Here is a 12,750-nt window from a genome sequence, read left to right as displayed (position 1 = left end):
AAAATGTACTACCAACTTGTCCTCAGGCAAATGTTATGGAGGAATCTTCTCAATTAAGAGTCCCACTTCCCAAAGAGCCCCAACTTCTGTCAAGCTGACAATAAACTAGCCAGGACACTGGGTTTCAGCTTCATTTCCAGACAGCGGCTGTCCTGGCTTAGAGGCATTTCCTGCCAGTTGACAGAGCTGCTGGGGTTAATCTGCAGAAGTTCATGTCTCCTGTCTTGCTCTCAGAAGGGGCAGCCTTGCTTCAGCACCTCTGCTTTGTTTCTATGGTACAACCGTTGTGCAGTATTAATGCCCAGGTTCGTTTTCTTGACAGTTGGCGAACTTCCCCAGACTTTGTGAGGAAACAGAAAGGATTGTTGCTAACCACATCCGTGAGCGAGAAGGGAAGACCAAGGACCAGGTGAGTAAACTCTTTCCTGGTATCAGGGCCTTTGTGGGAGTGGAAGGATTTTACCAAAGTGCCTCGTCACCAGTAGATGGCTTAGTCCTCAATGACAAAACAGTGTGACACGCAAGAATATCATAATTACTTTTATTTTTCATGAATTATATATGAGTTACTACTATACCAATATTGGATAAAATATAAGGACATTTAGCAATGTCTCCAGAAATCTAAAATTGAATATAAAATCAACAATACAAGTCCAGAGCCAAGTGTGGGAGCTCACACCTGCAATCTCTGCACTGGAGAAGCAGAGGCAGGAGGATTGCCTCAAGTCTGAGGTCAGCTTGAGCTACAGTGTAAAACCCTGTTTCTGAACAAATCAATGACCAGGAACAACCTGCCTTCCAAAAAGGAAGCTCTGTTATTTTCCCCTCAACGTTTTATCACCATCGTGTGTACCTTTCCAGCATGTCCACACCACTCATAGATGACCACTAATCTGGAAACATACCACATTGTTTTTTTCATTTAGATGAAATTCTCATGTATTAATGGATTTGTATATAAACTGCAGGATATTAAAGTTTTTTATAAATATTTTTCTTGCAGGTTTTTATAACTTGCTTATGCAATCTACATTGGAGAAAGACGTTTAGGAACTAATATTTTAAACATTCAGAACTATCTTACTAATTCACTTGGCTTCTAAGGAGTGACCTTGAAGCCATCTTTGGACCCTCACTGACTTGGAAAGATAATTTTTAAGGGAGGATACTTTATTTGAGAAAAGAAGAACAAATTCTTATGTCAAAATGGCCCTTTCTTAGTTACTTATCAACACGATAATGGAAAATACTAAGGCTTTCAAATGCTCTTCCACGGCACAGCTGCGAGCATCGTGTGGAGCGAATATTGGACTTGGGCCATGTGTTCTCTCCCAAGTAACAGTGTGTTCTTGTGAAAATCACTTCTTAGGACTGTTGTTGTTGTTTTCAAGGGCAGAATTGGGATGTTGTTCTATATGGTCTCTGAGTGCCCCCATAAGTTAGTATTCCAAGATTTTGGGATTATCAGGTGGGCTGGAATGAGGAAGGGGGAAAAATGAAGAAAAAGAGAAGAGGAAAAACATAGAGAGTAGAAATCCCAGTAAGGGAGACATGTACTCTCGCATAGCATGAGTGTGCAGATGGGAGGGGGGAACGTAGGAAGTGAGGGGAGTGCCAGAAGCTTGGCAGGCTGGGGCATTTGTGAGGGACCCCAGCAAAAACCGCTTTCTCTGCTTGAGCTTAGGACTGATTGGTACTACTTTTTATCAGAGTGCTTTGAAAATTAATTGCCCACTATTTATAATTTCCACTTGTTTTCCAGCTTTTACAATCTTGGATAACATCCCAACATAAAGAAAAGAGGTATTGTAACTCAGCCAGCATTAACTCACAGGCCAGTGAAAAGAAGCCAGGAACCAGACATATAGGCCCAAGCTCTCCCCATCTAATGTCTTGGCTGCTGTTGGACCAATACAGCTCAGTCCTATAAAATCCTGTAATTGTAGCACTTAGGAAGTAGAGGTGGGAGGATAAGGAATTCAAGCTCATTTTCTGTTATGTAGCCATTTCAAGAGCAGGCTGGGATACATGAGATCCTGTCCTATTTTTTATTTTTGTTGCTTGTGATAAAACAACCCCAACACAAGGCAGCTTAGGAGAGAAAGGATTGCTTTCGGCTTACCGTTCCAGGTTTTAGTCTATCACTGTAGAACACCTAAGGTGGCAGGGACTGGAAACAGCTTGTTACATCTCCCACAGTCAATAACAGAGAGGAAGGAATGTGTGGCCCTTGCTCAGTCTCACATTGTCTGATCAGGGCCCTGACTGGGAAATGCCCACACTCAGGGTGGGTCTTTCTACCTCAAGTAACCAAGGAAAAAAAGTCCCTTCCAGACATGGCCACAGGCCAGCCTGATATAGTCTATTCCTCATTGAGACACTCTTTCCAGGCAACCCCGGGTCATGTCAAGTTGTCAGTGGAAACTCCCTGTCACAGACCTGGTCTCTGTTGGGAAACAACAAGCGACTCTCTCCTTCTACAACAATCATCAGCTGTGCATACGATCTTAAATAAACAAGATGCTCTGACTTGTGTTTTTATGCTATACCGTTCAAATGATGCCGTGTAAACTTAACTCATAGGGATCCTAAGTAAAATTGATACTGAGAAACATAGTATGTTGTTTTGCCACCATTGTGACCTATGTAGGTCAGGTGTTGATGCTTCCATGATTCCTTTTTCATTCTTTCATTTTTTTTGTTTCACTAAAATGACATATTCAGTTTAGCATTTGATCTGGAACAACTAGGCCCCAGTGTCCAAGAACCAGCCCCAAGAGTCATGGAAGAGTAAGCAGACAGACCAGTGACTACACAGACCAAAGTTCACACTACACTTGCTTGACCCTAGCTTGCAGCAACATAAAGTGGACCCCAAGATTTGCATTGGAAGACATAAGCTTCTAAAGTCACCAGGACTAAAGACATTACTTCTGATTTGACTTATTTTAAGTCATGCTAATATCGAAGAGTCAGACACAGTCCTGGCATCAAGATCAGCTCCTAACACTGCTAGCAGCCTAATAGCGCTGTCTGTTTATAGTGTGCTGAGAGGCTGTGTGAAGGGGTGGGTGTGGTCTAGGGCCACTCAGAGCCAAGCATAGTGATCACGATTTTCTAAGGCTATGATTGAGTCAAGGTGAATCACTGCACAATTGTGGAGTATGGCAGGCTAACCCACGGTTCCCTGGAGCTCTAATGGTTATTAAGATGGTGTCCTCTGAGCTTAGACTATCTGACCTCAAATCCAAGCTCTAACGCTTACTTTCTATGTAACGTCTTGTAAGTTATTTGGATTTTTTAAAAATATTTAGTGTGTGTGTGTGTGTGTGTGTAGGTTCATGTTTGTCATGACGTATGTTTGGAAAAGCCAGTCTGTGAAAATCAGTTCTGTCCATCACGTGGGTTATAAAGGTCAAGCTCAGGTCATAGGCTTGATGCAAGTGTCTTTGCCTATTGAATTATTTCAGTGTCCCTGCTTGCATTCTTTATATAGAGTTCTGCACCCTTAGGCTACACAGTGGTGGTTAACTCATGGCCATTTTGTAAGGAGGGAATGAGTGACTCTACTTACCTTTGCATCACCATGAACATCGTATCCCACAGAAACAGCCCAACAGAGGGAAGCTCTCTTTTGTATTCCTTCCTCCTCCAGCCCCAAGTCGGGATTCCACCGAAGCTCACTCTGGGGAACCAGTGGGTTTATTAGGCTTGCTTACAGAGCAGTGGGGGAGTCGCTGTAACAGGAGAATGGGCGACCTTAAGCAGCCGCTGTAGGAGATCCACACCTAGCATGGATGGTGTAGGGACTCTTCTGTGGTAGTATAGATGGAGACCCTTAACCTTTCCCTAGAAATATCCTCTAGCCCTTCTCAGAGAAGGTTGGGAGGATATTCAGGTAGGGGTCCCACGAACCTCCCCATCCCCTTCTAGGAGGGAAAGGAGGGAAAGCCAAGAGTCCACAAGCCCAGCTGTGATGATCTGCGGTGAGCAGGTACAACCTAAATTTTGACAAGGCAGCAGTTTGGCTCACAAGGTAGTCCTGTACAGAGGGCAGTTATAGCCTTCAAAGACTGCCCCCTAGTGACACACTCCTTCCAGCTAGGATCCTAAAGTTCATTCTTCCACACCACCACCATCATGTGGGGAACAGGCATCAGAACATAAGCCAGGGAGACAAATTCACACTGCAACACTTCACCCATACCACCAAAGGCTCATGGTTTGTCATGATGAAAGATGCGCTTGATCAAACCATAAGTTTCTGAGGTCTTCACATTCTAACATTGTTTGAAGTCTAAGCCAGGGTCTCTACTCAGACTCAAGGCTCAAGGCAATCTCTTAGCTGTGAACTTCTGTAAAATAAAAAAAGAGAGTTACATCTGTAAAATAAAAAAGAGTTACATACTTCTAATACATAATGGTTCAGAGCAAAATAGCAGGGAGAGAGGGCAGTAAGGAAAAATTGGACTCAACTGAGACTAAAGCCCAGAAGAGAAAATACATAAAACTCTATTTCCAGCATCTAGGGAATATAATGGCATTATCTGAGTTTCAGTGTGCTCAGGTAGCATTGGCTAATGGTCTAACCATTTTCAGTGCTCAAAAGTTTCTTTCTTGGGCTGGCTGCATTCATTGTCTTTACCTGTTTCAAATGTTGAACAACTGATCCACATTCCCGGCACCTCACCATCCTGCAGTTCCCACTGTAATTCAGTCACCGTGCTCATAACTTCCTGTTATGTTAGGGTATGTCTGCAAGGAACCTGACCCTGGGACGTGATGCCTGGTCTCATGGCCTTTTCATCAGAGTGTAGTGGAAGTCTCCACGACCCCATACGTCTTGTGTTCTGCATGCCTGCAAAACATGCACTTCACGGAGAATGGCAAGTTGTACTCTCTGTCTGAACAGTAGTCAGGCCCTCTTTGACTGTGGCTGTAGTGACTTTAATTGCCAAGGTGGCTGAACACAAATACACCTTCAGATGTGGTCCTTTGTGAACATGGTGTTCCGGAGGCACTTGCTTATCCAGGGGAAGTCTTTGAAGTGAGTTTGAAGTTTTATGCCTGGGTTCTATAATGTGTAGAATATGTCCAATATCTGAAATATACTTGAGAAATTCCTGTTATCTTGTGTAGAGTGCTTGGATTTTCTTTAATGGCTCTAAATTCTTTAAAAGCTACTGCTATTTATCTGCCAGTGCAAATGAGCTCAGTTTTCTTCTTGAACAGCATTTCCCACATATCTTGCTTTTTGCTGCTGGTGCTTACTGTGAATCTTACTAAAAGCAGCCAGCAGTAAACCATACCTAACATGTCAGGATGCTATGCTGTCTTGAAGTCCCCTCACCAAATAACCAGTCTTTTACTTTTGCATCCATCCTTATCATTTTCAAGACACAGGCCAAACAGAGACAATTCTTTGCCAGAATATAATAATTGTAAATGTGAGACAGTCTAGGGTTTCTCTAACCCATGTCTCAAATTTTCAAATTCCTCCCATAAACCATTTCTACAATGGTCAACTGGTCCCCAACAACCCTACTTGTTTAGTGCAATCGGTATTAGTTACTTTGGCATTGCTGTGACCACACTATTGGAGATAAACGACCTAAGGAGGAAACACCTATGCTGATTCACAGTCTCAAAGGCTTTCAGTCCATTTTGGTGGGACGATATGGGGAAACATCACAGCTCATGGTGGCGGGAGCATGTGACAATCTGTTCACATGCTGACAAACCAGGAAGCAAGGACTGAAACTGGAGCCAGGGCTGGTTATAATTGCCAAGGGACTGCCCCTAGTGACTCTGACAGCCAGGCTCTACAGTAAGGATCCAGGACTAGAACTTCCCCAGTAGCACCGTGAGATGGGAACAAAGCATTTAAAGTGTGAGCCAGGAGCATTTCAGATTAAAGCCATAACACTAACTGGAACTGCTTTTCATTCCCTGGGGCACAGCAGAGATGGGACATGATGACCTTTCCTGACTTCAGAGGAAGTCTTCCTTCTACCTGTGTCTTTGATGTACTGATCAGTCCATTCTCTAAGTGGGGGGATAGAGATAGGATAGGTGTCTCCCTATTTTTTTTAAAAAAGTATTTACATGTATGTGTGTGGGGGTGCATATGTACATGTGTGAGTATATATACATGTGTGAATACAAGTACATGAACTTCTACATGTGCACAGAAACCAGAGGAGAGCATGGGGTATTCTTATATAGCACTCTCCACTTGTTCTTTTGAGGCAGTCTCTCTCTGAATATGAGGCTAATGCAGTGGTTCTCAACCTGTGGTTGCAACCTCTTTGGCAAGCTTCTACCTCCAAAAACCTTTACATTATGATTCATAACAACAATACAATTACAGTTATGAAATAGCAATGAAAATATTGTAATGGTCGGGGGGTCACTACAACTTAAAGAATTGTATTAAAGGGTCTCAGCATTAGGAAGGTTAAGAACCACTCGGCTAGTGCTTTGTTGTCTAGGCTGGAAGCCAACAAGCTCCAATGAAGTCTATGTCTCTCTTGAAGCTGGGGTCTCAAGCACACGTTAGATTCCCATCTTATTATAGGTACTAGGGTCCAAATACCAGTTTTCATGATTATGTAACAAGTGCTCCTAGCCGCCGAGCCACCTGTCTGGTTTTAGGTCTTCCTTTTAAAGTAACTATCCCAGGGCCTGACAAACATTTGCTGCCTGTAGAAGCTTGTGGTCACTCCTGATTTGAACCTGTGTAGCATGGGAGAAAAACATGTTTTGGAAATGTAATCATGTCAATTTGGATAGATGTCCCATTTGAATTCTGGACTGTGTGCTGTCTTAAGCCTTGTACTTTTGATACATTTTATTCGATATGTCCACTCTCCATGCCTCTGAAATTCCTTGAGACATTCCTACCATTTGCTTTAAATTTGATATGAATTATTAACCACCCCTTCTCAGGAAACATTGAGGGGTAGAAAGAAATCCTCAAAATTAAACATGAAAACTCATAAATATTTAAGTTTTGTTCTTAAAGGATTTTCAAACATCATATGCACCAGCTATTCTTCTAGATGTTTCTACATTCTTACTACATGTACAAACATGGTTTGGTGAGTTACTGCTGCTATAGGTGGTAAATTTATTTTTTTCAACCAACTATTCAGTGATTGAATAAAACCATGGGAGAAACTCTGAGAAAGTGAAAATGTGAGGGAGAAAAATGTACTGTTTTCTTTTTCCTCCCCCACATGCAACCTGGCCCTTTTCCGAGGGTGAACACAGACTCCCAATTTCCAGGAATATGAATGAGAACAGCCATAGCTTTTGTTTTTTTTACTGTTTTCCTACACTGCAGTCCAAGTTAATGTGTGTCTGTGTCCAGGGTGCTCATGATAACTGTGGGTTGCACTGGCAATTATGTGGATATTTTGCTCTCTATGCTAGAACAATATATTTGTACTTAAACATTATACTCTATGGGTAAGGAATCTCGGCAAATGAGTCCAGGAACATAATGTTTAAGAGAATCTAACTTGATTAGTGTGAGAATAGAGGTAACTATAGCTAAATTAATAAAAATTCCTCATTGTTTTTTAAGAAATAAAATTAAATTTGAATCTGATACGAAATTTTTTATGAAAATGTGATGTTACTGCCCTAATAGTTCCTATGTCTTGGCTTAATTTCTTCTGGTCGTAGAGTAGACCAGGGTGATCTTCTTCATCTGGGTTTTCAGGTTCCTTTGTGACTCTCAGCAAGGTTTCGCCTTATGACCAGTTCAGAGTATCCATAAAAGTGAAGCCTCAGATCCCATGGTGCTGGGTACCGCATGAAACAATCAAATCTGGGCATGTACCAATTACACAGGGAGAAATGGCTCCCTTTAGAAGAGACTATTCTTCTAGCTTGATAGTTAACAAAATTAAAGCCACAGACATTTCCTGGGCATCTATTTTGCATATCATGTTCTGGGGATAAGGTGAGGAATAAAACAAATATTGCCCCTGCTTCTGAGGAGATTGGATGCATTTAGGGCAGGTATGACTGTAGACTGTACCTGCTTCTCTTGAGACAGTCACCAAACAAAAAATGATGCAAATAATTCATCACATTTGTGGTAAACACACACACACACACACACACCAACACTTCTATGGTTAATGCCTATGTACATAATTGAGTTATTGTATAGGGATGTGGCCTGGGCCTGGATAAGGGAAGGAAGGGGTGGTGGGAATTAGGGAGGATATTCCTAAGGAAACATCATGCCTATTGGCTGTCATGCTGACTCTGGTACCCTTGGTTACCTTTAGTGAAGATACACAGGGTAAAAGCACTCACTGTGACTCTTACTTAGAAGCATCCCAGCTGGTAGAGTTTTTGCCCAGCATGTATAAAGCCCCAGGTTTTATCCTCAGCACCAGAGATGGAGACAGCAGGGTCAGGAGTTTAAGGTCATCCTTCATACACAGTGAGTTTAATGCTAGCCTGGACTACGTGACACATTTCTCTTCCCCCTCGTGTTCTTCTTCCTCTTTCTTTTTTTAAAGAAGAGGTTAAAAAAATAAAAAAAAGAAAGTGTAGACAAGGCAGGGGTTCTTAAATTTTTTTTTAACTTGCCACCGAATCTCAGTATCCATAAAAGGATATTACACAATTGAAGGAACAAAAAGAAACATATTAAGAGAAGTTCCAGAGTAAAGCCTCCATCTGTCAATTTCTGCTTGTCTGCCCCTTCTTGCCTCACTCAGGCCTTGGTTCTCCCACTGAACATTTTCCCACAAAGAGGCCTTCCATATCGCTGACACATGGTTTCTAGACATCTAACAATGAAAACATTTTTGTGTTACCTCAGACGTGTGCTGCATCCATTTCTTCATAACACCAATAACTATGTTGTTTAACTTACTACTTCAGGCCCCAGAAATTACAAGTAACCTAAGAGGGGGCACTGTGTAGATAGAATATGCCAAATCTCCTCCATGTCAAGTACTAGTGGTGGACAAGAGATGAGGCAGCGTACAGTGGTGGACCGTAGTGATGCGTGATTCAGGCAGGAATGCCAGGGAACATTCTTTGTTGAGATGATGTTTTAAGTGAACTTTGGCTGGAGTTTTAGTCAGATAATGAACTTCACTCGTCTTGAAACAGGTTCAGTTCTTTCTGTATTTCCTTTCTGAGTTGATAGATAGAATATTTCTGTTACCTAGAGGGTATTTAAAAAGAAAAGAGTGGAAAAAGTGAAGAAATGCAAAGGGTAATCTTGCTCTCATATGTGCTTGCCTTTCCTGAGAACATGGCCTCTGCTTTAGCAGAACGAATAATTCTAGGTTTTGGGCTATGATAGCAAGAAGTTCATATGTCTATGAATTACAGTGCGCTTCTCTTTCACAGAAGACTCAGACTTACCTGCCATGAAGGATTTTCACTTACAAAGTTAGAGTGCAAAGGACTCCAAAAGACAAAAATTATTTGTTATTCTAATCAAAAAAATCACTTTAAAAGCTAAATACCAAGAAGTAACATGGGCAATTTCCCATGTTGTCATGACAGTGATTCTCTTTGTCTTCTAGGTCCTGCTACTGATCGACATTCAAGTCTCTTACATTAACACCAACCATGAAGACTTCATCGGCTTTGCAAAGTACGTGAGACAACCGATTGTCGTATGCATTCCTACTGCTGCTTTGTAAACACACACATGATTGATTTCCACACCAGCTCTATTGACTTTGGACAGGACAGTTTGTACCAGGATGATTCTGAGCCCACCTACCTACATAGTCATGAAGCAGGGAAATTTACTATTCTTTTGATAAAGATGGTAATTGGGCTTCTTCTGCAGCATACAAAGTCATGTGTCTTCAATACTCATTATATTTTTGGAAGGTGACCTTCAGTTTGTACTTGAACTCCCATAGAAGAGCAAAAATAATTGCACATTAAAATTCAAGGTAATATTCTTTCTTCAGTTAATTTGAAACATCAAATCCAATCCCAGGTGGGTGTGGTGGTTCACACATTTGGGAGGCGAAGTCAGGAAGGTTGTTCTGCATTGAATTCTAGCCAGCTTGAGATGCAGAGTGAGAGTATCTCAAAAATCAATAAATAAAGACATATAAATAAAGCTCAAATGAACAACTCATAAGAGCCAAAGTATTAAGCTGTTTAGACTTCCCTATACCAGAGGCTTTAAGACAACAACAACAACATCCTTTCAAAACTTAGATGTGGTTTGTTGAGATGATCATATTCCTTTTTATAGAAGGTATATGATTTACATACATTTGTCTATATTGCTATTCTTCACATGTCATGTATACAAATAGTTATTCATTTCATTCAATTCATTATGTTACATTTTATTCTGAGTTCACTATTTTTTCTTGCTTGTTAATGGTACTAATATTTGTTACATTTGAAGAATCATGATTCTAGTTCTAAAATGGCAAGCAAGTAGTTGCAATCTAAAGAGAACAAAATAGTGCCTATTTTATATTAGACATAAAATAGAAGAGGTTATGTGTTTTTACTTGGACTGTATGTTCAAGAACAGGGACAAGGAAAATAAGACACAGCAAAATATCAACCCAATTTATTTTTTTATACCCAGACTTGGAAGAAATATACACAGACCATATGATCTAAACTAAATAGTGGCCCAGGAGATTTATAGGCATGTGTTAGGCAGGAGAATCTCTATTACCCAAAGAAAACCATCACATCTGATTGAGGCTGTAGCTTTCATGGCTGACATACTGGTATCAGTCTAGTTTTCATCAGGTGACTCCTATTGTTGAGAGGCGCGCTAGTGTTTGCTGGCCATTCCCATCAGTGTGCTAGGGTTAACTTCTCCGAGCTCTGAGATAAACATGTTTCTTTGTCTAATTGTCCTTTCAGCTGTTCTGACCACTCCTCCCTCCAGATAGGCATCTGATTTATGATCCTTTCCTGTAAACCCATCCTCTCCCTCTTGCTCCCATGCCCCTCTCCATTTTCTGCTCATTTTGTTCTGCAACGTATATCTCTTCCTTCTTGGTCTAGAAAGATCTCTGAGAATTTCTTACAGCTCTTCTTATAGTCAATGAATTCCAGGTGATTCTATTCTAGTTCCTCTAGAGGAGAAATAAAGACAAAGAAATTATGATGTCATAGCCTTTCAGAAGGTTGTCTAGGAAGTGACAGGTATGTAAGACCTTAACACAACAAGTTCTTCCTTTGTCTCACGGGCTTCTCTGAGGAATTTAAAAGATGAACTTTTCTTTCCATCACAGAAGTAACAGAAATGCTGCCTGCAAAGTTGATTGTTGTGATGGGCAACTGCCGGTTAGAGTCTTAGAAACACCTGGCAGCTGTGCACAGAAGCTAGATGTAGTGTGTCAAAAGTGAAAGTGATGCTACTCTGCCACCTCAAGTCACACCTCGAGTCAAGGAAATGGAGCGAAAGCCCAGTGCCTTTAGGAAGGATTCAAGACTTAAATGTATCACAAAACATTACTACGATTTACATTTTACTGAACACACTATTTTTTTCCTGAGACAGGATTTCATGTACAATCAGGCTAGCCTTTAATTCTTTATGTAGCCAAGGATGGCCTCGACTCTTGATCTTTCTGCCTCTGTTTCATCAGTGCTGTATAGAGGTGTGGGAAACCCTACTCAGCTAACTCCTTTGTCCCAGATCAGTATCTACCTGTCTCCTCTCTCTGTCTGTCTGTCTATTTACCTTTCTCTGTTCTTTTATTTTCTTTTTTTTTTTGATAGGCTAGAGTTTATTTCTTTTTTCAATAGATTTCAGATATTTTTTTTTTTTTTTGCCTCAGAGGCTGTAGGGCTATACTATTATATTGATTTTTAGGTTTTCAAAGAAAAATTTCAAATGTAGAACCTTTAGACATGGCCTTTGATGCAATCTCTCTCTGGTATAAGAGACAGCTCCTGTTTTTCAGAGAGATGGCCTTTATTGTGTTGAGGTGAAAGAAGAAGAGCTATTAAAACTTTTCTAGAAGATTGGAAATATTTCCTCCTCCAAACTTGCTTTTAAAGAACTGGTCTGGGAGCCAGCAGTTGACTCTTTTTTGTTTGTTTGTTTACTGGTCTAACAAACAGAACAAGGACTAATCCCTGTCTTATGTTCCCCTGAGAAGGTAAATCAATGAAGTTAAAAACTAGTTGGGAAAGTGTTATAAAATTATGGTATAGTCTGTTAGGGTTAGTTTCTCTCCCCTCAGTCTCTCTCTCTCTGTCTCTCTTTGTATATTGCCCTCTCTATCCCTCTTTCAGTCTCCCCTCCCTCTGCTTTTCTGTCTGTCCCATTCCCCCCTCCTTCCCTTTTTCCTCCCCTTTCCATACATTAAAAACAAAAGAACTTGATTACGAGACTCACAGTTTTCTTCCTCTCTCTCTCTCTCTCTCTCTCTCTCTCTCTCTCTCTCTCTCTCTCTCTCTCTCTCTCTCCTTTCTCTCTCTCTCATGTTGTGGGCATGTGAGGGTATGTAGTTCATGTGCCCATGCACATATATGTAAGGCCAGAGGAGGTTGTCTATCATTCTGTGTCTTACTCCTTTTAAGACAGGGTCTCTGAACTGGAAGCCCACCATTTCTGCTAGACTGGTGACCACTTGAGTTCCGGGGAGCCATCTGTTGTCAACTCCCAATGCTGAGGTTACCAGCTCTACAGCCTTGAGTAGTTTTTTGAGTGGGGACTGAGGATTTGAACTGAAGTTCTCATGCTTGCACAGCAAACTTCTTACCCAC

At 41.2% G+C, this 12,750-nt stretch overlaps 1 protein-coding gene across 5 annotated transcripts in view; it reads left to right on the top strand.

Annotated features, from left to right (window-relative positions):
* The window catches only part of Dnm3 (dynamin 3), a 471,739-nt gene that overhangs the window by 182,154 nt on the left and 276,835 nt on the right, over positions 1–12,750 (top strand). For all 5 annotated transcript variants that reach the window (XM_075988409.1, XM_075988405.1, XM_075988406.1 and 2 more), the window contains exons 11-12: positions 323–409; positions 9,567–9,637. In XM_075988409.1, the coding sequence (XP_075844524.1) occupies positions 323–409; positions 9,567–9,637 (158 nt within the window). The remainder of the gene's footprint in view (positions 1–322; positions 410–9,566; positions 9,638–12,750) is intronic.

The sequence above is a fragment of the Microtus pennsylvanicus genome, chromosome 10 (assembly GCF_037038515.1).
Source record: "Microtus pennsylvanicus isolate mMicPen1 chromosome 10, mMicPen1.hap1, whole genome shotgun sequence".
Taxonomy (NCBI): Eukaryota; Metazoa; Chordata; class Mammalia; order Rodentia; family Cricetidae; genus Microtus; species Microtus pennsylvanicus.
This window is presented reverse-complemented; position numbering and strand designations above follow the sequence as displayed.